The sequence below is a fragment of the Phaethon aethereus genome (assembly GCF_964289735.1).
Source record: "Phaethon aethereus genome assembly, chromosome: 16".
In the NCBI taxonomy this organism is placed as follows: domain Eukaryota; kingdom Metazoa; phylum Chordata; class Aves; order Phaethontiformes; family Phaethontidae; genus Phaethon; species Phaethon aethereus.
In genome coordinates, this window is record NC_138592.1 from 9874805 (window position 1) to 9898372 (window position 23568).

General features: G+C 39.4%; 1 protein-coding gene across 1 annotated transcript in view; it reads left to right on the plus strand.

Moving 5' to 3' along the window:
- The window catches only part of PREX1 (phosphatidylinositol-3,4,5-trisphosphate dependent Rac exchange factor 1), a gene marked incomplete at its 3' end in the record, with an annotated part of 164612 nt that extends 142266 nt beyond the window's left edge, over nt 1–22346 (plus strand). Inside the window, exons 21-40 of the mRNA XM_082007383.1 lie at nt 104–275; nt 1580–1767; nt 2526–2687; nt 3252–3462; nt 4688–4949; nt 5981–6187; nt 8584–8672; nt 9059–9141; nt 9768–9858; nt 11587–11715; nt 12414–12455; nt 14326–14543; nt 15584–15683; nt 16354–16497; nt 17156–17270; nt 17721–17787; nt 18523–18710; nt 19408–19510; nt 20070–20137; nt 22304–22346. Of these exons, the coding sequence (XP_081863509.1) occupies nt 104–275; nt 1580–1767; nt 2526–2687; nt 3252–3462; nt 4688–4949; nt 5981–6187; nt 8584–8672; nt 9059–9141; nt 9768–9858; nt 11587–11715; nt 12414–12455; nt 14326–14543; nt 15584–15683; nt 16354–16497; nt 17156–17270; nt 17721–17787; nt 18523–18710; nt 19408–19510; nt 20070–20137; nt 22304–22346 (2682 nt within the window). The remainder of the gene's footprint in view (nt 1–103; nt 276–1579; nt 1768–2525; nt 2688–3251; nt 3463–4687; nt 4950–5980; nt 6188–8583; nt 8673–9058; nt 9142–9767; nt 9859–11586; nt 11716–12413; nt 12456–14325; nt 14544–15583; nt 15684–16353; nt 16498–17155; nt 17271–17720; nt 17788–18522; nt 18711–19407; nt 19511–20069; nt 20138–22303) is intronic.
- Nucleotides 22347–23568: the final 1222 nt, after the last annotated feature.

The window sequence follows — 23568 nt, forward strand, 5'->3', positions numbered from 1 at the left end:
AAAGATATAAACTTGATAGCTAGATTCACCTTTTGTAGTCCAAACAATACAGAGATAGGGCATTTTTACTGAGGTCATAGCTGAAGCCTGTATTTCTTGAAAGGGGTTGTACCAGTGGGTGTACAGAACACACGAAGATGCTGAGGAGGACAGAGTTCAGCAAGCAGCATCCACTGCATATCTGAATGGCAGTCATCCTGGCTCCAGCAAAGAAGACTCTTCACTGGAAGGAGGTGCTGAATTGGATCCCCTTCAAAATAGCCAGCAGGAATCAGGTAAAGATTCTCATGGGAGAGGGAAACCTAGGGAAGATTTAGGGGCTTCGGGAAGGAAAACTGCAGTAGAAATATAAAGTGTAATTATTATTGTAGAATGTCTCTTGTCTTAATAAAGCTTTATAATAGGATGAGGCCTACCAGAGGAAGTACTCTTATGCTGCAGGTTATTTAGAAGAAGAAAAAACTGAGGTACACACAGAAGTCATATCCCTGTGACTTTCTGATGTTTACAAGAGAGTTTCTGGAATGAAAAGGCTTAGCATTTTCAGAATCATTTGGTAGCCCCTGCAAACCAGTAATTCATGGGCAATAGCGGCTGGAGAGGGAAGGTCTGCAAGGAACTCCATCTAGAATAATCTATGTTTTCTGTGATTTGAGATTAATAATTAAGATTTTTAAATTACTCGGATCTGGAGTGTGTTTGCACAGCATGTTACCACTGTGTCAGCAAAAGCTGTGGGTGTATTTCCTCCAAATTAGAAAAGTGTAACTCATAAAAAATGCTGCTTTACCTTCATGTTGAGAGTATATTCGGAAAAGTAGATTTTAAGGGAGAATATGGAAGTCAGATTCAATCCAAAGGACTGAGCCTGGACTCTCTGAATGCCATTGGCAACTTCTCCAGGGACAGATGTGGATCCCATCTAAGGTCTGATGAGCCTGGTTATCTAATGGTCAAACAGTGTGGCTCCGTGGTGGAACAGCTGGAGCGGTGCCTTGGTAGAGGCACGTGAGCAATTCTCTGGCAAATCTCAATCCAACTATAATTTAAATCTGTTCTCTGGTGACAATAGCATTGCTGTGTGTAAAAAAATGTTACCTCCTCACCTCACCTCTGTCCTGCCATCTCAGTCTTATAGCTGCACAGAAAATGTATTGGGAGCATTTCCCAAAATTGGACAGAAAAGTGGCAGTCTTCCAGAGGGTGAAGACAAACAAGACTGAGATTAACATAATTCCCTTCCCTTCTGCTGGGGTCTGGGTGTCTGAATGCTGAACAGAACTAAAAGTAGTGTCCTGTGCATGGATGTGTGCATGCACACATGGAAGAACGTGAGCATGTGGATTGGAGCATGTGGATTGTCTAAACCTCTATCATTGCCTCCAGTAGTGGCCAACAGCAAATGTCTTCGAGTATTCTCCTGGCCTCTAGCAGTATGTGGTTCAGAGACTCCTTGAGCGAAAGGCTGTGTCTTTGTGTCTTTGCATTTAATAACACCTCTCAACAGGTTTCTCCTCCCTGTGCATTCCTGTATACATGTGTGGTGCCAAACACCTCTAATGACTTATTTTGGTTCCAGCCCAGACACCACAGACCATCAGCTCTCCACTGATCATTGGTGAAGATACACCTCTCATTAGCCTGACTGTGGATAACACCCACCTGGAGCATGGGGTTGTGTACGAATATGTCAGCAGTGCAGGAATCAAATCCTTTGTTCTGGAGAAAATTGTGGAACCAAAAGGTTGCTTCAATCTCACTGCAAAGGTACCGAAAAACATACACGGCCAGCTTCATTTTTAAACAGAACAGGCAGGCATTTCTCTGGTGGCTTGGCTTGGCTCTTCAGATGAGGTGGCACATGGTTCTCTCAACCCTGCCTGGAGTATTTTTCATTAGAATGCACCAAGTTATAATATGGTTGGTATAAGCAAGTCAGCAAGTGCTTGCAGGATTTTAGCTGTTGAGGTGGAGTGAGGGGACCCTCAGTTGTGGGTTCTTGTTTTTATCTGTCTGGTAACATACTCTTTGCTGGTACCAAAGATGAATCCTTTCAGGCAAGAATTTGCTTTACCTTGGAAGAAAATCAAGCAGCTTTTTACCATCTGATAGGCTGGATGGGTCACTAAAGGAGGCAAGTAGAGCTGCTGCTAGTGGAAAGCAGCAGTGCACTTAGTATTTTTGTCATCTGTGACAATAATGAGCCAATAGTAAATGTTTCTGTCACATCCCAGTAACATTATTGTTATGTCCCATGAAACTACACCAGAGCAGGTAACTTTTGACAGTGCGCAGTGGATATTTTGATCCATTTCAGTTTTTCTAAAAATTTTTGAGGAATGTTTTATGACTCTGGGTATTAGACATGATAGTAATTCCCAGGCGGTAATAAAGGCAACTTATTCTGAAGGCAGCTTTATTTAGCCTTGACAACATGGGGGCTTTACCTCTTATTCAGTGGAAGAAAACTGTATTTCCCCTCTGTGTCAAGTTTCGTATCATTGACATCCTGTCTTTTTGTTTAGATTTTAGAAGCCTTTGCTGCTGAGGACAATCACTTCGTAAGGAATTGCAAAAGACTTATATCCCTAAGCAGTGCTGTGGCCACCATGCCCCAGTATGAATTCCGGCAAATCTGTGACACTAAGCTGGAAAGCATTAGCAGAAGGCTTACAAACTACCAAGAGGTACAACACTACTAGTTATCGGTTAAGTCTTAGTATTCTTTATTAATGAATCCAAACTGGTTTAGAGGTAGCTATCCTTAGAGGCATGAAAACAGCTCTGCAAGTTATTGAAATTGCAAGTTTGAGGAAAAAGGACCTTATCTGTAAATCACTCCTTTCAGCTTGTCAGAGCTGTGGCTTAGAACATATTATTGCAGGATCATTTCCACCATATCAGTGAATAAATATGACAACAGAATGATCAGTGTCTGATTTAACATGAACATAAGTGCAGTGTATTGTAGTGCAAACAAACTATGTGTGCTTTTTTGTGCAGTTACCTGAGCTGTTTGAAAACAGAGTCTTAGAAGGTATATCTAATTGGTTTCATTTGTTGTTTTATGAGCTTTTTTTTAATGTGTTATTCCAGCTGCAGCAGAAATCATATGATTCTGGAATAGGAGGCAGGAAGAGAAAAGGATTGTCTGTATTGCATCATAAGTCTTTTCCGATCTAAATCGTCCTATGATTCTATGATAATTTTTTGCAAGTAAAGTAGCACATGCTTTCTTTGTTATCTCCCAGTTTGCAGATGAATTGAAAACAAAGGTAAGCCCAGCCTTTAAACAAGCCATCATGGAACCACATTCCCTCAACAGCATGGATTTCTGCCCCACCAACTGCCATGTTAACCTCATGGAGGTATCATACCCCAAAAGCACTACCTCAGCAGGGAGGTCGTTCAGCATTCGCATTGGACGGAAACCCTCTATTATTGGTCTTGATCCAGAACAAGGTGATCATTAACTTTTGAGTCGTACTGATTTTATCTGCATGAAAAGTTGTGTCTTTCCACTGCTCAGCAAGGTCAAAATAAGTTACAAAGAAACACAGTCTTGCCGGTACCCTTTTATTCTCCTTAAAATTTTATAGTAAAATGACAGCCTTCTTGTGTTGTAAAATAGTAATGCCTTTAATCATAGGGAGGCTTCAGGTCAAATGTTTTTACTAGCTAAGCAGTGTGGTCATCTCATGATAATTAAGTGTCCTGAGTATTGTTTGCACTTAGTAGAGGTGACTTACTGACTAAAAGAAAAGTGAATGAGGACTAATTGCAGTGCTAGTGCTGTGAAGAGAGGCTACGTTCAGGGGGAAAACATGAGTCAATCAGATTGCAGTGCTGTTTTCTTTTGTGATTACTAAATAAATTCCATGCATTGGAGCTGAAAGTCTCTACTCTGTCGAGGGGATCCATTTTCTAATGAATAGCTGTTACATAGCATTTCTCCTACAACCTGATTATTTGAGTTCCAACATTTCTTCATCATGATCTCACCTAATATGCTTCAGAATCATTGTCTTGTGAAAGTCAGAGTGCAGAAATGTTTGGAAGAGACACAGGGGAGTGTAGACTAACCAATCTTCTGAAGAATGGCGTTGACTATTCAAAATGAGGTCAATAAAGCAGCCCTGCTCGCTTCAAGATATTAAAATTCCATAATATTTTTAATGCAAGCTAAGGTGGTTAGCAGAGTACTGTACCAGAACTGTCAGCATTTTTAAATTAAAAGGAATTTTATTTACTGTCTGTAAGGACATAATCCTATTTCTTTTTTTCTATATATGCATGTGTGTGTGTAAATGTTTGTAAAACTGGAATAATAACACAGACCAACTCCTGAGAACCTGAATTCATTAACATTTCAACAAATGCTTTTAGATACTATCCATGTTGTGTATATGAATATATGTGTGGACAGTTGTTGTCTTTACTTCCATTATTTAACCTGTTTCTGGACTGCAGTAAATTCAAAACATCTAGTTGGCATACCAGGAAAAAAAACCACTTCTCTCTTGTTTTTTTTTTAAAGAATGTTTTTGTCATAGAATGTAATTATATAAAATAATTCTGTGAAATTTTATTGTTTTCTGTTAAAATTCCACCTATCCTAAACTATCATTATTGGGATGGAGTGGGGAAAGTCACGAGAGCCATACTAACTAGACACTTCAATGTTTAGTAGGTACCTTAAATCCAGTCTCATATACTCAACATTGCATCACCACTATGGCTGCACCATCCTGGAGATGCCTGACCCCAGAAGATGGCGATCTTGATGGTAGCTTTGCCCAGCAGAACGGAGGAACAATTCAGGAAGAAAGGGGACTCAGTTTTCTGCTCAAACAGGAAGATCGGGAGATACAGGACTCATACTTACACCTTTTTAACAAACTTGACGTTGCAGTGAAGGAAATGAAGCAGTATGTCATCCAGATAAATAAGTGAGTAAAGAATCCTGCATGCACTGCAGAGAACAATTCTGATAAAATGGAGGCATTAACCTCAGAAAACACACTGTGCCTATCGGCCCCAACTGTCAGAATCTTTTACTCACCTATTCACACATGCACTTGCATTACAGCTCCTTGCTGGTTGTGTCAAACCTACTCCTGTGCAGATTCACCAGTGTGTGTATTATTGTCCTTTGCTCCTAAAAGTCTACCTGAATTCAACAGTCCACTGATTTGCTTACTATATATTCCAATACAAGGATCTAAATGGTGCCAGCAGCAGTTTTGGAATTCTATAGAGAGTCCCTACCCTTGAGATTTTGTCTGTCATAAGGCAGACTTCAGCAAAACTTGTCGTTTCAGGCAGCTTTCTTTATGGCACCTGTGCTTTCCTTTCCTCTTTTAGTCTTTTTCTCTTTCTCATCATGGGTCATTGAATAAGTAATGAAGGATTTGAGTAGTATGTGTATTGTGCATAACTGGCAGGGTTTTGGTAGCAGGGGCTGCAGGGGTGATCTGTGTGGGAGAAGGCCATAAGCTGCCCTGAGCTGCTCATGGCCACTTCCAGGAATCCCAGTAACAAAAAAGAACAGGCCATCGTGCACCAAAACTTCAACTGACCATAAAGCATGTGGAACCTTGGCTTAAACATACTTAAGAAAGGGTGGTAGCCACTGTGTAGAGCCAGCGAGCTGAGGCACTACCCCAGAGGAGAAACCCAGTGCCTTGGATGGAGAAAGCAAAGACTTCGGCGAAGTAAAAACAGCCCTTTCAGGCCACCATGGTTACAGTGTTTAAGCTGTACATTATGGAGGTAGGGTACCTGTGGAAACAGGACCTTTTAGATTCATGGATTTCAATTAATCCCTTTCAGAGTTTGCAATTTTACATAGTTGTAGTCTATGTAAAATGCTGGCAAGGCTGCTTTTGATTTCACATAGCTGAATTACAGCCTTAGTCATTGCAGCTCATTTGTGAGACTTCCCACCAGTCCCTGAGAGCTGTATGTTTTACTTTTGCAGACTTTTGTCCACCATAACAGAACCTACAGAAGGTGGTGCCTGTGAGCCACCATCTACTGAGGAGACATCTCCACCTTCCCTGGGAACGGAAGAGAGTGATCCTGACAAAGCTGAGCATGGTGGAATCAAGAAGGTCTGTTTCAAAGTTTCTGAGGAGGACCAGGAAGACTCTGGACATGATACAATGAGTTTCAGAGACTCCTACAGGTTAGCCCAAAGATTGTGCCACTTTTACCTTACTAATGCAACATTTTGAAGTTCTAATCCTGGTATGAATTCAACAAGCAGGTTGTTTTCCAGTCAGTCAATTATTCTGTATTCACTTAGTAAAGTATTCTCTAGCTACAGTTATTTCATTAAATTTATTACCATGGGGACATACACGGCAAAAAACCTTTCCTCATAACAATGCCAAAATACCAATGCTTCAAGAAAGTGGAGTAAAATGAAATAAATAGGTCTAGTGTGACTTTCCCTTTATATATTGTACAGCTGGAAACTACAGAAGCTCAGCAGAGTTTGCAGACTGCTTGGCCTTATAATAGCTGCTATTGTAATGGGATGTTTCCATTCAGTTCTGCAAACAATTTTCCCGAAAGAAGACACTGAGAAACAGAAATGGACGTTGAGTTTTTTTATTTTTAATGGGCCTTTGAAACCACAAATGCAAATGTTTATTCAGGTGTCTCAAAATCTTGTTTTTGGGACATAATTGACTGCTGCTTCTCCAGGAATATTTGCTACCACAGGAGATCTCACACTCTCCAAACCTGTCTTTCTTGGGAGGAAGCATTTGGAAATTCAGCTTCATAAGAAATGCAATAACAAGTCGCAGTCATGTCTGACCATTGCAATTTTACATCCTTAATAGGCCATTTTTACATTTATAGTAAGACCATAGGACTTTGCCTATACGAAGGAGTAAAGACACTTTACAGTGAGTTGAGAGGATTAGGGTGACCTGAATGATGTGTCTTTGAAACTTCAACACTACAGGCCTGAGTCTTCACTTGCTGTTTGTTTTGTACTAGTACAAGTAGTAATATGTTACATTTATGCAGGACTGCAGAAATGACAGAATCGGAACAATTCACATTGGAAAAGGACTGTGGAGCCCACATGGTCCAATCTCTTGCTCAGAACAGGTCCAGCAAGATTGGTTGCTCAGGATCTTTTCCAGTTGAATATTGAACAACTCAATGCACAGCAGATACGAAGTCAGTAAAGAAACAGAACCAGCACTTGCAACGCTGAGATCTGTGGCATCTATTTATTGTGCCAGATTTAGATCTGCACATGTGCTCTGAAATTTTTATAGTGAAATGTGCTATATTTCTTTTGTTGTTAATAGGAATCCCATTTATGAACACTTTAGTTTAAATGGTTTCTATAATTGAGGCTAATCTATTCTGGGTAACAAAGTGACATCCAAACCAGTCTCTGTGGGTCTGTCACTTGTTCTGAAATTTTACACATAATGTGAGAAAGATTATTCTGTCTTATCTTTATTAGACAGAGGCAGAGCATATATTACAGATAATAGTTCCACAAGGGGGAATAAAATGTATTTTGATGGGCTTTGATCTGAAAAACTACTGAGGAGCTACAAAAATAAGCAAATTGCAGATAATAAAATATCTTGTTTGCATTAGCCATATTTCTTTCTCCGGAATCATTTGGAGGTATAAGTCAAATTTCGTAACAGTTTGTACTGCAGAGTAGTTGCCATAAGTATTCAACTTCTTCAGAGAAAGTAGATTTCTTTGATGATAGGTTTAACAAAGGACAGGCAAGAATCCCAGTTAGGGTTCTTTCAATTGCTAATCTATTTTCCTCTCATCTCAGTTTAAAATAAAAACAGAGGAAGAGACAATATGGAGAAATTTGTAGGCTTTGTTTGGGCTTGTACCATTAGAAACACTGTGTCACTTAATTGGAGGGGGACAGACTGAGATCCATAGCCTTTTGATTACTTTTATTAAGTTATGGTTGGTGTAAACTGAACTTCAAACAGAGGAGATTAATACAAGAATTTTCCATGTGTGCATGAGCCAACATTGGTGTGAAGCCAACTGTAGTGACTCCTCTGCTTCCTGAGATAATTTTAGGATCTGCAGTGCCTGATTCTCCAATGGTATAGATTCCTTAAATTTCCTCTCCCGTCTCCAATATCACTGCTACTTCAGCTTCACTGTACGCTCAAGTTGGATGTTGTTAATAACTTGAGAATTGGTAACAAATGTTGAATTTAGTGGAGATTCAGTCTCGTACTTTTCTCCACTACTCGATGCCCATTGAGCATGTTTAATGATGTGACCCCAATGACGTCTGTGGTGGGAAGTCCATTTTCATTATTTATAGGATCCAGGCAATATATTAAGCTCTAAGGGGTCACTACAAAAGGAAAAAGACATCCTCTTACAGTGCCAGCCCCAGAGGCCTTTCTTAATGGTTGTTCTGCATGTCATTACTTTTTCTTTTGTATATGTGTAACAGAATAAGTTTTGGGGATTGCAGTGTTAATAAAAACAGAATGATAGTATATCGGAGACGGGGTGTAAAGACAGCTTTTTTTCAGTTGCCTTCTTTGCTTTTCTTTCTAGTGAATGTAACAGTAACCGGGACTCAGTGTTGTCATACACCAGCGTACGGAGTAATAGCTCTTACTTGGGCAGTGATGAGATGGGATCCGGTGAGTACAAGCATAGGTTACATGCATATTTCTCATACCAGACCCCCTAGTAGAGATGATAAGTCCTTCGTGATTATAAGCAATTTGTTTAAGTCGCAAATGTGGTTTCTTCAAAAGTGATCACAAGAACAGACAGATTTATTCTTTTTCTAATGAACCACAGTAAATTTGGAATATGGAAGAGGTATTAGGCAGGGATAAGCTTCCTTAGTTATCGGACATTTGCATTATATGAAAAATCATGGGTGTTGTGATCTATGAATTAGAGATAAGGCAGCAATCATTTTTCACCCGCCCCTGTGCGAAGATGTGCTTGTGTCATCTGTGGCCTCATCACAGATTATGTTGGTAAGACAGTTATAAGCTTTTCATCTTTCCTTCGTTAGGAGATGAGCTTCCCAATGATATGAGGATCCCTTTAGACAAACAAGACAAACTTCATGGCTGTCTGGAACATCTTTTTAACCAGGTATGTAAAGCATTACTATTACACAGAATTGCTTTCAAAATCAATTTTGATCTGTGTCAATACAAGAAATTGGAAGTATCAAATTGTTTAGTGAAATCATATTTTGAGAGAAGGCAAACTATCAAAATTTTGATAACAGTATAAGCAAGAATATTATAGGACAATTTCAGGAATCAATTTTGTCAACATTCAAGTTGCCTCAAGTGATTTAAGCAAGGTTGACCTGCCGTATCTCAGGCATTAGACTGAGGGGGGAAAAAAGCTTTCATGGAAAAAAAAAAGATAAACAGAATTCTAATACCTGGTATGATCTAAACGGACCACATTTACAGCTCCCAGGAGAGTCCTCCCAAGTTTAGCCAACAGATGTCTTTATAGATGTATAGCACCAGAGAATTGTTTTGTGTTTTTATCTCATCAGCATGTAGATCATCGTTGTGCAAAACGCTGTGTTCAATGTGAGGCTCTTGAGGCCAGTTCATGGTTAGAAAGTCTTAATGCTACTTGTCAACAAGAAATCATTCCAAAATACAAGTAGCATGGCTTTTGCGTTTTCCTGCAAGAGTTCTGTTCAGATTTTCTTCTGCAAGTCTTACTGACACTGATCGAAAACATTCCAATTGTAGGTTGATGCAATCAATGCACTTCTAAAAGGACCAGTAATAACTAAGGCCTTTGAAGAAACCAAGCACTTTCCAATGGACCACAGTTTGCAAGGTAAAGAAAAAGCTTGATTGTATTTAATAATGTGATTTGCTAGGACTTAGGAGCTTAACATGAATGCACGTATGCTATATGGCCACACAGAGTTACTTAACTATGCAGTCTACCCATATATTAATGGCAGGTACTGTCTGACCACTGAAATTTTAAAAGTGGTCATCCTTAAAAAGTCATTTTCACATGAATTCCTTATGAAACACACAATACTTTTCTGTTCTATGCTGCTGAATCCTCACAGCTCTTTCACAAGTCTCCAAATCTGTCCTTTGATTTGAACACAGATACATATCTCAAAAGGTAGAAGGTAGATAGGTCAGATATAAGGTAAATGAGCACTCTGATAAGCTGATGAGGGGCTGACCACTGTAGGCACCAAAATGTTCTGCCTGAGTTTGCCTAATGACTTACTCTGCTTTTCTTCAGATGGATAATTGCCAGAGTAAACTCATCCTTACGTGATACTTATTTCGAAAACTGATTCCCACAGAGAGCAAAGAAATGATACCGTGTTTTCTTTTTCCTCAGGGAGCATAATGAGACTTTGGTCTTAATGGTTTTGAGGCCCAGGATGTGGTTTCTTCTCTCACTGAAATACACAGGACTTTATTTTCTGAACATTTGCTGCATTTCCTTTCCCACTTGAAATCTGAAATGTTTCCTACTATTCCTACTATGCTTCAGGTGCTGTAGTCATGCCCCCCCGCTCCAACCTTTGGCAAGCTCTATTTTTAAGTTACAGTGGCAAACTCTAGAAGAGAGCTGCTTCTGCTTTTTTTTTTCCTGACTCCAGAAATAACTCCTATGAAGTTCTGTTACGTGAACTCATCTCTACAAACACATTCACATTTACATAGAATATCTGATAGTCTTTCTGTGCGCTGTTTGAATGAAGAAATAACAGACACCCTGTGTTCACTTCCTTTGTTTTATTTTGCTTAAACAGAGTCCCATTTATTAAAACTAGATTAATTACACTGAGAGAGTCTTTTAGTTAACTGAAGGTAACTGATGATCCCACGTTTATCACACTAAGGAACAGACAAGCCCTGCTTACATTCAGCTGGAATCCCAGACCAAAGTGTCAGTTAATAGCTATCATAGACACCTTTCAGTGATGGATGTACATTTGAATGCTATCCCGTTTCTGTTCACGAGCATTTATTTGGCACGGTTTTTCTGTGTTTCTGTCTGCTTATGCATTTTATCACCAACAATGGGATATTTGGCTTAGCTACATAGCTAAGTCATAGAGAATAAATCTTCTACCCTGTAATTAAATAATTAGCTTCCATCAGGTGAAAGAAAGCAGAATATTTCATAACTTCTCATCAGTATTACAGGATGTCACAGCTGCAGCCAAAAAGTTGATCTGATTCTGCACAGCCAGAGACTCTCAATCTACCTGATACAGCTGCCTGCACATTATTAAAGGCAGAGAAAACAGAAGGGAATTCTGTGCTTTGTGAGTAGCACTGAGCTCCCTTCACTGTCCGCGTCACCCACGTACTTAACTTTTAGTCTGCAATCCTGAAACCAATGCTAGGAGCCTGCTGATCATGAGATCTTAGGAATAGTCTTTTTTTCCTCCTGTATTAGATCTATTTAAGAACCTTTTTCATTCACAGTTGTTGTGATTCATACTGTATCTCTGCTTTCATCTGTAAACACATTATAACTCATAAGCCACTCTCAGCTATGTCTTGTTTCCTTAATTTTTTCTAGAATTTAAACAGAAGGAAGAAACCACAGTTAGGTGCCGGAATAACATTCAAGCCAGCATTCAAGAAGATCCATGGAACCTTCCATTGCGCATCAAGAGCCTTGTTGAAATCATACAAAAACACGTGGAAGGTCTGTAAATAAGGAAAAGTTTATTATCGGCTTCAGGGAGAAAAGGTCTTGATCTAATCAAGCCTAGCAGTTCATTTTATCATTTTATCTCAATTTGTAATAAGGCTGTATTGGGCTCCAGAGAAGAACAGGTAAAACAGGTTATTGTTTGCAGACTCCCAGTGGTGTATGGTAAAATGTCACCTGAGCAGCAATTCCAAAGAACTTTCCCTTATATTACTTCATCAGCCCATTCAGACAGAATGATATCAGACTGATCTATTTCCCTGTGCTTCTTTTAACCCTTTTAGAAAATGAAGAGAGAGATGCTTAGTTTATTCCAAAATAAAATGAATGTTGATCAGATACTACAACATGAGAAACCGTTGCAGTCTGGTTGGACTAGAACAGGAGATGAATCTGATGTTTACAGTCCAGTGCAGAGCACTGGACAGAATTCACCTCCTTAGGGATTCATCTGCATGTGCAATTTGTTTCATGGTAATTAACAGAGCATTTAGCCTGTAAAATTCTTTGACTTACACCTTGTTTCTTTTTCAGTCATTAACACATCTGTGTGAGTAAGGGCTACTAGAGTAAATAGAAATGGCCATGTAGGGGCCAGGGACTGTGGGAAATGAGGAGACTGTTAACCAAATGCCATCAAATCTACCTTGGTATCATGTTGATGAGAGCATTCCTTTTCTTCACTGTTTTAGATGGGAAGAATCAGCTGCTTTTGGCCTTGTTAAAATGCACAGGTAAGGGGTTTTGATTTGTTGCAAAACAACATCATACATACAGAAGTCCCTAACACTTATGGTTTTATGAGCATGCATGTGCATACACCAGAATGTTATGTTTTTCCTAATGTTTTTAGCATTTAGGTTTCTCCCTGGCATTTTATGCTAACATTTCTCATGCGTTGCATCTAGGGCAACTTTTCCATGCATCTGACATCTGTTCTTCAGTTTACATTATTTCAATTCATTGTAGGCTGTCAGTGTTACCTGGCTGGTCGCTGGTGTTTCACAAGTGCTGTTTTTCTTTTTACTGTCTTCATTTTTTCCTTTGTACAATCCTCTTTCCCAGATGGCCTTTACTGTTTCCTGCTGTGGTGAGAACATGCAGCAAAAATGAGACCGATTGCAAAACTTTCTGTAAGACCGTGGACTCTGTCATCTTTCCAAACAGAGCAGGCGTGTTAGGAGTTAGGATTGTGTGTACTGAAATTATAGCCAGGAGCAGACTAAGAGCCTAACTGCACAGGCAGCACCTAAATATGCTGTGGACATCATTAGTGTGTCACCATGCACAAAACATTGTGCTCACACATCAAGGGACAGCCTTTCCCAGGAGTGAATGTGCAGTCTTTTTGTGATTGAAACACCTACTTGGTGTACTTCTGTTTGAAAATGAGGCAATAAATAACTGGAATAGGCTGTTGTTATTTCACTGTGCCAGGTTTGATTCTCAAGTCTTGAGAGAATGAAGATGAGAGATTTGCATGGCTCTAAGTCACCTCTCTGCTCCAGCCAGGGCTGGTCCATGAGTCTGTCCAACCCAACCTGTGGCATCAGTCGTGTCCATAAAGGCTGTTTTACTGGTAGCAGATATGATGACTCCCTAAGTCTCTGCCTGTGCCCTATCTCCTGCAGCATTTCCATGAACATCCTCTGGAAAGAACAGAGGAGCAGATGGCACTGAACTGGCTATGGCAGCCTTATGGCACCAGGGACTCCCTTGCCTCAAAGGCACTCCTGAGCTCTCTCTGCTTTACTTCCAGCAGTACAGAGGTGTACTGCTGGAAGGATTGGTTGCCCTTAAGCTGAGAATATGGCCCAGGGCCTGGAGTGTATTAGTTGGTCTATTGTGTTCAGCGCTTTATAAAAATAATCTAGATCTTCAAAGCCTCTGGGTGGTATCTTCAGCTTCTTTCTCTGGGGAGCACTGCCTTGACAATGAGAGACTGCTGTACTGCAGTGCCCGCTGGAGAAATCCTGGGTGCCTGGGAAGTAGCTCTTCACTTATTCATGTGCCTCTTTGGCCTGCAATCCCCTTAAGTGTGTCAAGGTTGACTTGACCAGCATGTGGCTGCCTGGCAGGCAGACTGGAAGCAAAGTTAACACAGGGGAAATTCTCCCAGGAAACATAAACCAATTGGTACCGTATGGGCAGGCCCAGTTAATGCATTAAGCATATGGGAAGCCCACAAAATACAGATGGATGGGAGAAGATGAATCTCTAATAGCCCAGGAGAGATGTAATGGCAGAGAGCTTCTTTCAAGAGTTCTCTTGCTTCTGTAAACATAAAAAGAAGAGAATCAATCCAGATATGGCATTGAGGAGTTACAGCTCTTCCCAGTCAGAAGAATGAGTTGCAGGTGGCAGAGGCAGTAATAAACAGTTAGGTGGACTAGAAAACTTCCAAACATGCATGTACCCCAGCTACGCTATCTGTACACTCAGGTCAGACAGGAAGAAGAGGTTATCTGTTAAGTCTGCGCAAAGCTACAGCAGAAGCCAAATGTCATGTGTGCGCACACACACATGCAAACTGACTCTTTGGCAGTGAGATTAAAGACAAGTATACTCATGACTTCTGTGTGTTTCTCTCCTCTTCTTTGGCAGATACTGAGCTACAGCTGAGACGTGATTCCATCTTCTGTCAGTCTCTTGTGGCTGCTGTTTGCACCTTTTCAGAGCAGTTAGTGGCTGCTCTCAACTATCGATACAACAACAATGGGGAATACGAAGAGAGCAGCAGAGATGCCAGCAGAAAATGGCTGGAACAGATAGCAGCCACTGGTGTCTTACTAAACTACCAATCTCTTCTCTCCCCCACTGTGGTAAGATGAAGAGTTGTGGCACCCTTGGGTCTGCTCACACTTGCCCGTATGCTTCTCTGCCACTCCCAGCACAGCCAGAGCCCTTTGTTCTAGCAGCATGTTTAGACATTTAGACACCTCAAGCTCTGGAGATTCCCACTGACAGCCGTACTGCATATCTCATCATTTGCATCTCCTCACAAATACTGGACCCACTGTCACACTAGAAGACTATAGAAATCTGCCTGCCTTCGTATTTGGAATGATGCTGCTGCATCTAGCGAGGTTTTACAACTCAGTTGTTGGTGACGCATGTGTGGCCTGCCATCTTCCGGTGAAAACATACACTTCAACAAATAGGCGACAAAGTTCTGAGTATTTAAAGAGTTCGGGCAATGTGAAAATCTAGGCTTTTGTTCATACACTGGTCACTTTTCTAGATAGAGTGCAGTCTCTCTCTTGCTTCCATGGTGCTGGTGTTTGAAGCACCATGTCCAAGGAGGAGAGAAGCTGGGCTTGCATAGTTCATCTGCACGTAATGAACAGATAAGTCACAGCTACAATGGATAAGCTACTGTAACTGCAAAAATGTTAAAAAAGGAATATAAAAAAGACACGTAGCTCTGGCACTATAGAGAAATTACTTTTTTTGTCACTGTAAACATTGTAGGTTGAGTGTGGGCTTTTTAAATACAATCCAAACTATATGTGTATGTAACTATTTCTTTACATTGTGTGGAATGTATGAACATTTATTTCACAGTAAATGTTTGTAGGTATAAAGTTTGGAGAAAGAGATCCCTTCAAATTTATTCAGTCCTTAATCCTCTCTACTGTCTGTGAATTACATAAAATGACATCTAAGCAAAGGGTAGCTAAGCTTGTATCACAAAGTTAAAGAGCCATTAGTAATTACCTGCCTGGGATGGAGTTAATGGAAGGCTCCAGGTTCTGCTCTAGGGCTCCTGAACCAAAGCATGCCCATAACAACTATACCTTCCTGCCATTGATCTCTTTCAGGCAGATTATAACTTACTTATATCTGTTTCTTTGCTGTACAGAAGGAGGAATGTACCATGCTGGAAGACATCCAGGTCACTCTGACTGAACTGGACAAAGTTGCCTTCTATTTCAAGCAGCTGGATGAAAGTCTTGTAGCAAGTGAGTATTCTCTGTTTCTTTGAAGCTCTTTTGTTCTTGTTTGTTTTATAGGTTAATATCCTCCATAATTATAAATCTAACAGACCATGTCTGACCTGGAGAGTACTGAGCAGCTTCTCTGAAGCGCTGTTCTATCCCCTCAGCTTCTGCTGCAAACATACAGCATAAAAAGCAGGACTGACATTGTGGGATGCTGGTGGCATGTTCTGTGATTTGTAACTACAGTCTATGCCAGCGTACCTTACCTGTGTGATTTCGCACATAGGGAGATATGACAGGTGATGAGCTGCTCCTGACAGATGTTTGTAATTCAGCACACTTCCTAAGGTAGAAGGACTGTCCCTTCCCAGCATTTCTGGGTCCTGTGTCCCACCCTGCCAGATCTCTGTCCATGTTTACTGACTATGACATGCCATAAGACAAGATGGGATTTGAATTATTAAACATGTTTATTGTATTAGCATCAAACATCATGCTAGGTCATGCTAACTGTGTATCTTTTTAAGTATGATATTTCAGAGCCTGCATGTAAAGAGTAAAGGCTCTCCCTTATTCATCTAATGGTGGAGATGTGAAATGTCATTAGATAATCTAACAAACTCAGATAGCAATGGTTTCACGTTTCTCCTGCTGTGGTAAAGCAACAAGTGTTTTATCTTTATTTCTCCAGATACTCATGTCTTCTATCACATTGAAGGAAGTCGTCAGGCCTTGAAAGTTATCTTTTATCTTGACAGCTACTACTTCTCCAAACTGCCTTCGCGGTTTCAGAATGGGGGAAGCTTGAAACTGCACACGGTGCTCTTTACAAAAGGTGTCTATAAAAAGCTTTCTTGAGAAAAATAAGCTAACTGATGATGTTGAAAGATTCAAAAGAAAGAATGACCATGAAGCTGTTAACATTAATACAGCTGAGAACTACAGGCATATTTAAGAAGCAGATGTTTCTATTCTAGGAGGACCTGGGGAGTGCTAGATTTTAGAATAAGACACAGTCATGAGAACAAGATATGCTTGTTTGGGGCTTTCTTATTCCTTCCTGTAAAGATCCAGGCCATAGAAACATTATGTTGGACTACATGGACAATCTGATCTAGTATCATATCACGAGGTGTTCCCAGAAACACTAGAGACAAGTGTTTTTAAAAGCATACAACATGACAGAATCATCTGGGCTGCAAATTGACTTGATAAGCAAATATTCCCACCAAAATACAGTACAGGAGATTTCCTTCAAGGGGATATTAACGAGGAGTAATTACTGTTACAACTGCTTTCTGTGAAGCTCACCTTTAGGATACTACCACTATATGCCCATACTGGGAAATGCATTAAATTTATGCAGTAACAGAATCAGCTTTGACATGATCCAACAGTCATTTGCTGAGCAGTGAGATGATATAGACATAAATAAATAAATGAATAAAAAGAAAACCAATAACATAGGTTTAGTAAAATGTTTTCTTCTTCAGCTCTGGAGAGTATGGAGGGGCAACCACAACCGGCTGGATCATCTGTAGAAGAACTTCCGCAGCAAATTAATGGTGTTTCACTTGAAAAAGTGCAGCAATACTACCGTAAACTCAGGTATTTCATGCTTCTCCTTTGCCTTAAAAGACATTGAAAAGAGCGCTCCTTGCTAAGGACCTTAAAATTTAATGAAAAACAGATCCTGTTCCTGATGGTTTCTTGTACAAATATGATTTTTGGATATCCTTATCCTGTAGGAAACCTGTTAATTTCTTTCCACAGTTAAGCTCGTTCTAAAGTAGTGCACTGTACAGGATGAAATTTCCATCTAATTTGACTTCAGAATTTTGTGCAGAGCTAAAATTACATTAAAAAGAGGATTTGGAATGTTTTAGTACAGACTCTGTAAATTACTGCAGTCAAAATGCTTCATTCAATAAGAAAGCGGATCTTGAAGTATAAGATTTCTAGCATAGCCTTCTCAGAGGTTTTATACAAGATGGTATACATATATGTGCTTGGAATGAGACACACCAACTAATGTAGTCCTTGCTGGCCTTTTTGCAGGACATTTTACCTAGAGAGATCAAACTTGCCCACTGATTCCAATGCTACTGCAGTGAAGATTGACCAGGTATTGCTATTGTGTTTATTTCTACGTGAGTTGGTCTCTAAAATCCCAGTCGTGGGATACCCATATGGCAGACCTGTGCAAACCCAACCATCATTTAAAAAATACTCACTGCCCTAAAGAAGTGATCTGAATTTCTCTGAAGCTTGACTACAGTTCTTTTCTTTAGAAGAAAATGTGCAGAACCGGGGTAGACACAAATCCCTTAACTTAAGCACTAATAAGACTCCGTATCACCCTGACTGCTCCTGCTAAATTAGGCACTGATGTTAGACAGAATGAATTCATCTTCTTCTACCACACATGCATGAACATGAACAAACGTTCAATTTGCAATTTATGCTTTACTCACAATTATAGAAGAAAACAACCGGAAAATAGTGTTGCCCAGCATCTCATGTAAAGGCAGTCTGTCTGACTGGGGCAGGTGACATATGTGAATACGTGCGTGTACGGCATTACATGCTACTGCAGGGAAGACAAAATCAGACGCTGTCTTTGCAATTGTAATATACATTGTAAACAATCTTTGTGATTTGCGGTAATTGCCAAAAATTGCCCCAAGCCTAAGTAATTGTTGGTATTTTTCCACTTCCAAATTTGATATATATATTCTAAATAGCTGTTACTCTGAGGCAGTTACTCTTGTGTAGATTATTGTGCTTAGAGTAGGATAAAGAGTTGTAAATGTCTTTATAACTGAAAGTGTAAGTATGCTTTTTTTTTTTCTTTGTTTAGCTTATTCGCCCCATTAATGCAATGGATGAGCTTTGCAGGCTGATGAAGTCTTTCATTAATACAAAACCAACCCAGTCAGGATATTCTAGCAGTAGCACATCAGGAGCTGGCCTGCTACCTATATCCTCTGAGCTCTGTTATCGCCTTGGAGCCTGTCAGATTACTATGTGCGGCACTGGGATGCAGAGGTGAGGTTTAAGAAACCTATGTGTTGCTGGTGTGATGAGAACTTCTGTCCTTTCTAGAGATTGGAGCAATATATTTGATTCTGTTCAAAGCAGTATAAAGGTAGATCATAAGGGAATATAGTAAGAACATAAATCTACTGCCATCTTTATTTTAGGGTAGGTTGTGACTTTTAATACTTTTGTTAATAATTAGTATTGACCCACAAACCGTTTTATGTTTCAGTGCATCAACCAATGCAACTGACCGAGTGCTCTCATTGCATGTAACTTTCAGTCAACGTTTTCTTCAGTACCACACTGAAAATGTAGAAAGTTGCTCAAAAATAACTTTAGAATCTTGGTGTGTGCAAGCAGTGATTCTAAACACACCACTGTCCTTCCATTGTCTCAAAACCATTGAGTAAAGAAAAAGATTCATTTGTGAATAATTTCACGTGAATCAATGCCGAAGAGCAGTGAAACATAGCCTTGTAGTAAAAATGCTGGAGACTCAAACAATTGCAGTATCTAGGTATAATGACACTGGAAATGCAGGACTGAGGTAATTTCCTAGTTTTGTAAGTAAAAAACCTAAAAAAGTAAATATAAGAACACTAGCTAACAGAAGTCATGCTTAACAGGTAAGTGTCCTGTACGTACCTATTTATACATTTTAAAATATGATCTGTGATTTAACATCTCTTATTCCCACATTCAGAAGTACATTGAGTGTGTCCCTGGAGCAAGCAGCCATACTGGCTCGAAGTCACGGACTTCTGCCCAAGTGTATCATGCAAGCTACAGACATCATGCGGAAGCAAGTAAGGCTTTGTATGTGTGTCTGTTGCATGCCACCATTTTCATGCCAGTAACATCATTGTACAAACATCAGTTTATGTCGATGTGGCACTGTATTTTGTGCACTACAAACCCATACAGCCAAACTTCTATTAATGTCTAAATAGCTACACATATATTTGACAGGAACAAATTAACTTTTGCATGTACAGCCATTACAGCCACTAAAATATATGCCTCGGTGTACATTATTTAAAGTGTGTGCCTTCATGGCTAGAAAGCAGAGACTATCCAGTATATTTAAGACGATTTCTGGACATAGAAAACCCCCAAGTTTCAATCACAGTGTTAAATGGTAGAAATTCCCTAGTGCTAGACAGCAGCACTTGTAAAGTGCTTTGGGACTAATTCCATCTTTTAAGTAAACACAGATGACTAATGTATCCACCCAATGGATTCCAAATCTTCTAAAAGTAGTTAATGGATTCTCAAATAGAAACCATACTCCCATTATAATATTTTCCCCTAAGGATCAGATGCTTTATTGATACTGTCAGTACCATAAATTCTCTGTTTCCTTAGGGGCCAAGGGTTGAAATCTCTGCCAAGAATCTGAAAGTGATGGACCAAATGCCACAGTGTGCGCCTCGGTAGGTTATTATGTGTTATGCATTTTATCTGAGTGGTGGTTTTATGTTTCTGTAACAATTGTGGAGTTCCGGTTGTAACCAAAGATGCTCTTAGTAGCAAGAGTTGAAAAAAGAAAAAAATCCAGTTTTTTTTCTCACTGTACTAAACTAAGTGCACCGTAGATTAATCAGTTTTGCTACTTACAATCCGTAGATCATTAACTTCAAAGGTTTCTGCATTTTATGAATAAAACGTAACTGATCAGAGAGAAGGGTCTTTTTTGGACTGATGCTGTGAGTTGGCAAAGCTAGTGATTGCCAGCCATCTGTGGAATGCTTAGAAAGAAAAATTCCTGAACGGCAACTCTGACTGCAGATACGCAAAGGTAATTTCATAGGCTGATACTGTTGTGTGCTTAGAAGAGCTCGGCTGTGTGGTTATGGCAGAGCCGGTTTAAGAGCAAGCACTTCAAGTCAGAGTGACCATACAGTAAAGCAGCTCTAAGGAAGGTCAGTCACCCAGGGTTATATATGTTTTTGTCTAGAAAACAACTGTGAAAAGCACTGTACATTTGTAAATCCTCCTGCACCTAATGGGAGCTAGAGATGTTCATCATCTCTCTCTACAGGGTAAGAATACCTTTATTTTTAAGAAAAGTATCTCTGGCCAATTTCCTCCAATTTCATGTATCAGAGAGAAGAGAATATTCTTTCACAAACTGTAACACACAATTTCCCCACAATGGTAGGAACCAATTGTCATGATTTAGATGACTATATATAGAATCAGACTGTACAAATATCAGAGAAACTTCTGATTCTACTCCTGTTAATGGTGGTGTTTACATGAAGGCAAAACAATTCTGGCATTCAGGAGCCAGCATCAGAAAGGATACAGTAAAGTCTCTGCCATCCCTTCAGAGAGAGCGGGTGTATTTGCTAGTGCTAGAGTCCTCCAAAGAATGTATTAGTTTAGTGTCAAGAAGACACTGATATCTTACCCATTAAGACTTACACGTTAGAAAAAAGAAAAAAAAAAGCAAGGCTTGTTTAGACTATCTGCTCTTCAAAATGTGTATAGGAAATTATTTTAAACTTTAGAGACCATGATGACGCTTACTCTCATGGCCTGGCCTTGGTTTATTTTCTGAGAGACCTTAAGAACAACTTTTGCATTTAGAACCTTATCCTTCTGTTAGACTGTAATTTCTATTTCAAAAAGGAATTTTGTGTTGGCTCCGGTACCACCTCCCCAGTGTCATACATCAGCGTTTTAGCAGCGTGGTTATTTTGCCTTGTTAATGGCCAAACATTACTTTGTTTCCATTTTTATGACTGTAACGGCATGCTATGTTCAAAAAGAAACAGCTTTACAAACAAATCATAAGATGAGGCATTTTTCTTCTTCCATGTACACTCTAAATCACAATGACACTTAGATTATTTCAGGGTAATAAAGCTCAGATACGCGCGTTCCTACTGGGCTCCATCATCATAATGTGAAATAAAACTGAGCAAAGGTAAAAGGAGATCTGGTACGTTTATGTTAATCCTCAGGCTTGTATTTCCTAGCCTGAAGGTTGTCACACTCTGTGGTAGCAGTCTTGAAAGAGAAGTTAGAAAAGACTTGAGTTTATTCAAGTGTAAAGTAATACCACAGTCCATCATATATGAATGACAGTCAAGATGCACTTAGGTTTAACCACTGGCCTCAATTTGCTAAGCTTGTGATTCAAAAAATTTAGCTGAAAACATGATTAGTAATTTCAAAGCTTGTTCAACCATGTCAACGAGCAAATATGTTCTTTTATCTATTTGGTATCCCAGTCTCTATGAGGGGTGAACTCTTTTGTTCAGGAAAAACGCTGAACTGGGTTTAAAACAAAAGTAGAAAAAGAGAGAAGAGGCTGTTGAAGACCCAAACTGGGCCGAAGTTAAAAGGGAGTGAGGGAAAGTCTCAAATAGTATTTAAACAATAATTGTAAATACTTTAGTTAATAAATCATTAGTGGCACTTCTAAATTTGCAATTATTAAAATTAAAAATAGCAGTATTCTTGACACCAGATTACCTCTAAAGCTTGCAGAATGATAAAGGAGAAGTTGGCTCTCATATCCTATGCCAGTAACTTCATGTCAAATACCATTCTTGTGATATTTAATACTGTACTCTTCATCTGCCTCGAAGACTCTATAGGTTGTGCCAGCCACCTACAGATGGAGATTTATAAAAGTGAGAGGCGCAGCTATGTTGCGGCATCGCTGAAGCATTCAGCTGTGAGCAGCCCTGTCTGAGGACCCACGCTAACTGATGCTGATGGTGCTGAATCAAGAGGGGAAGAGATGTCGCTCTGGTTTAGCAGGAGGTGAACCCGCTGGACCCAGGCACCAAAAATCTGCCTTTGAACTCCCGCAGCAGGTCCAGCGATTCTTGTCTTGCTTTGACTTCTTGAGAAAATTCTTGAAACAAACACCACAGAGCTAAGATGGATGTTACTGCCATTTGCTAGATGCCTTGAAAAGTGGTAATTATATGTCAAGAAAGCGCAGTTTTATTGATGACTTGTTTGTGATACCACCTAAAAGTTGTGGACTTCAAGATACGGATCAGTTAAGAAAAGCCAGAATGACGCATTTCTCTCTCCTGGCACTGCATCTGGCATCCACTTAATTGCCAGCATAATTTTGGTCAGTGTCCTTAAGCAGTAGCTTCATAAACACCAATTTTTCATGAACTGACCTGCACTTCTGAACAATGAATAGCACAATCTATGGTTTATTCAAATATGAACATAAAAAATTTCTTCTGGAGTTATTTTCCACTTCAGCCCAGTGAGAACCAATCTCTCTATGCTGCAGAGTATACATTCCATAATACTTCTTAACATTACTTCATTTTACTTACTGTAGCTGTCAGGTTTTTGATTAATTCTTTTTACTAATGCCCTGTTATGTACTCTGGAAATACAGTCCTATTTAAGAGAAGAGATTGAGAGTGAAGGATTTTAAAGGAAACTTAACAAAGGAAAAATACAGTCTTATAATCCGATTATTTGAACAGATGTAGTTTTTAAAACAGGTCAGAAGAACTATACTTATTTATGTGGAGTGGAATATGTGTTTTCAATCATGTTATTATATATACAAGATTTAAATAAAAATTATATTGTTTAAAATGGGACCAATACGCTGGCAATTACACAGCTACTCCCAGTTTACTGAAAAAAAAAAAAAAAGAAAATCTACATTATTTAAAATCTTTCAATATTTAAGTAGTCTTTAATACAGTTGTTCAGATGTATTAGGGATGCTTTTAAGTTAAAAGAAAAAAGGAATCATGTATATAATGTACTTTATTTTTTCTTGTTTGAAAAATTGTTCTCCATTCTGTCAGTATTATCCTAAGCACAGTAGTTTTTTCCAAATTACTGGCTGAAACTAACTGAAACATGT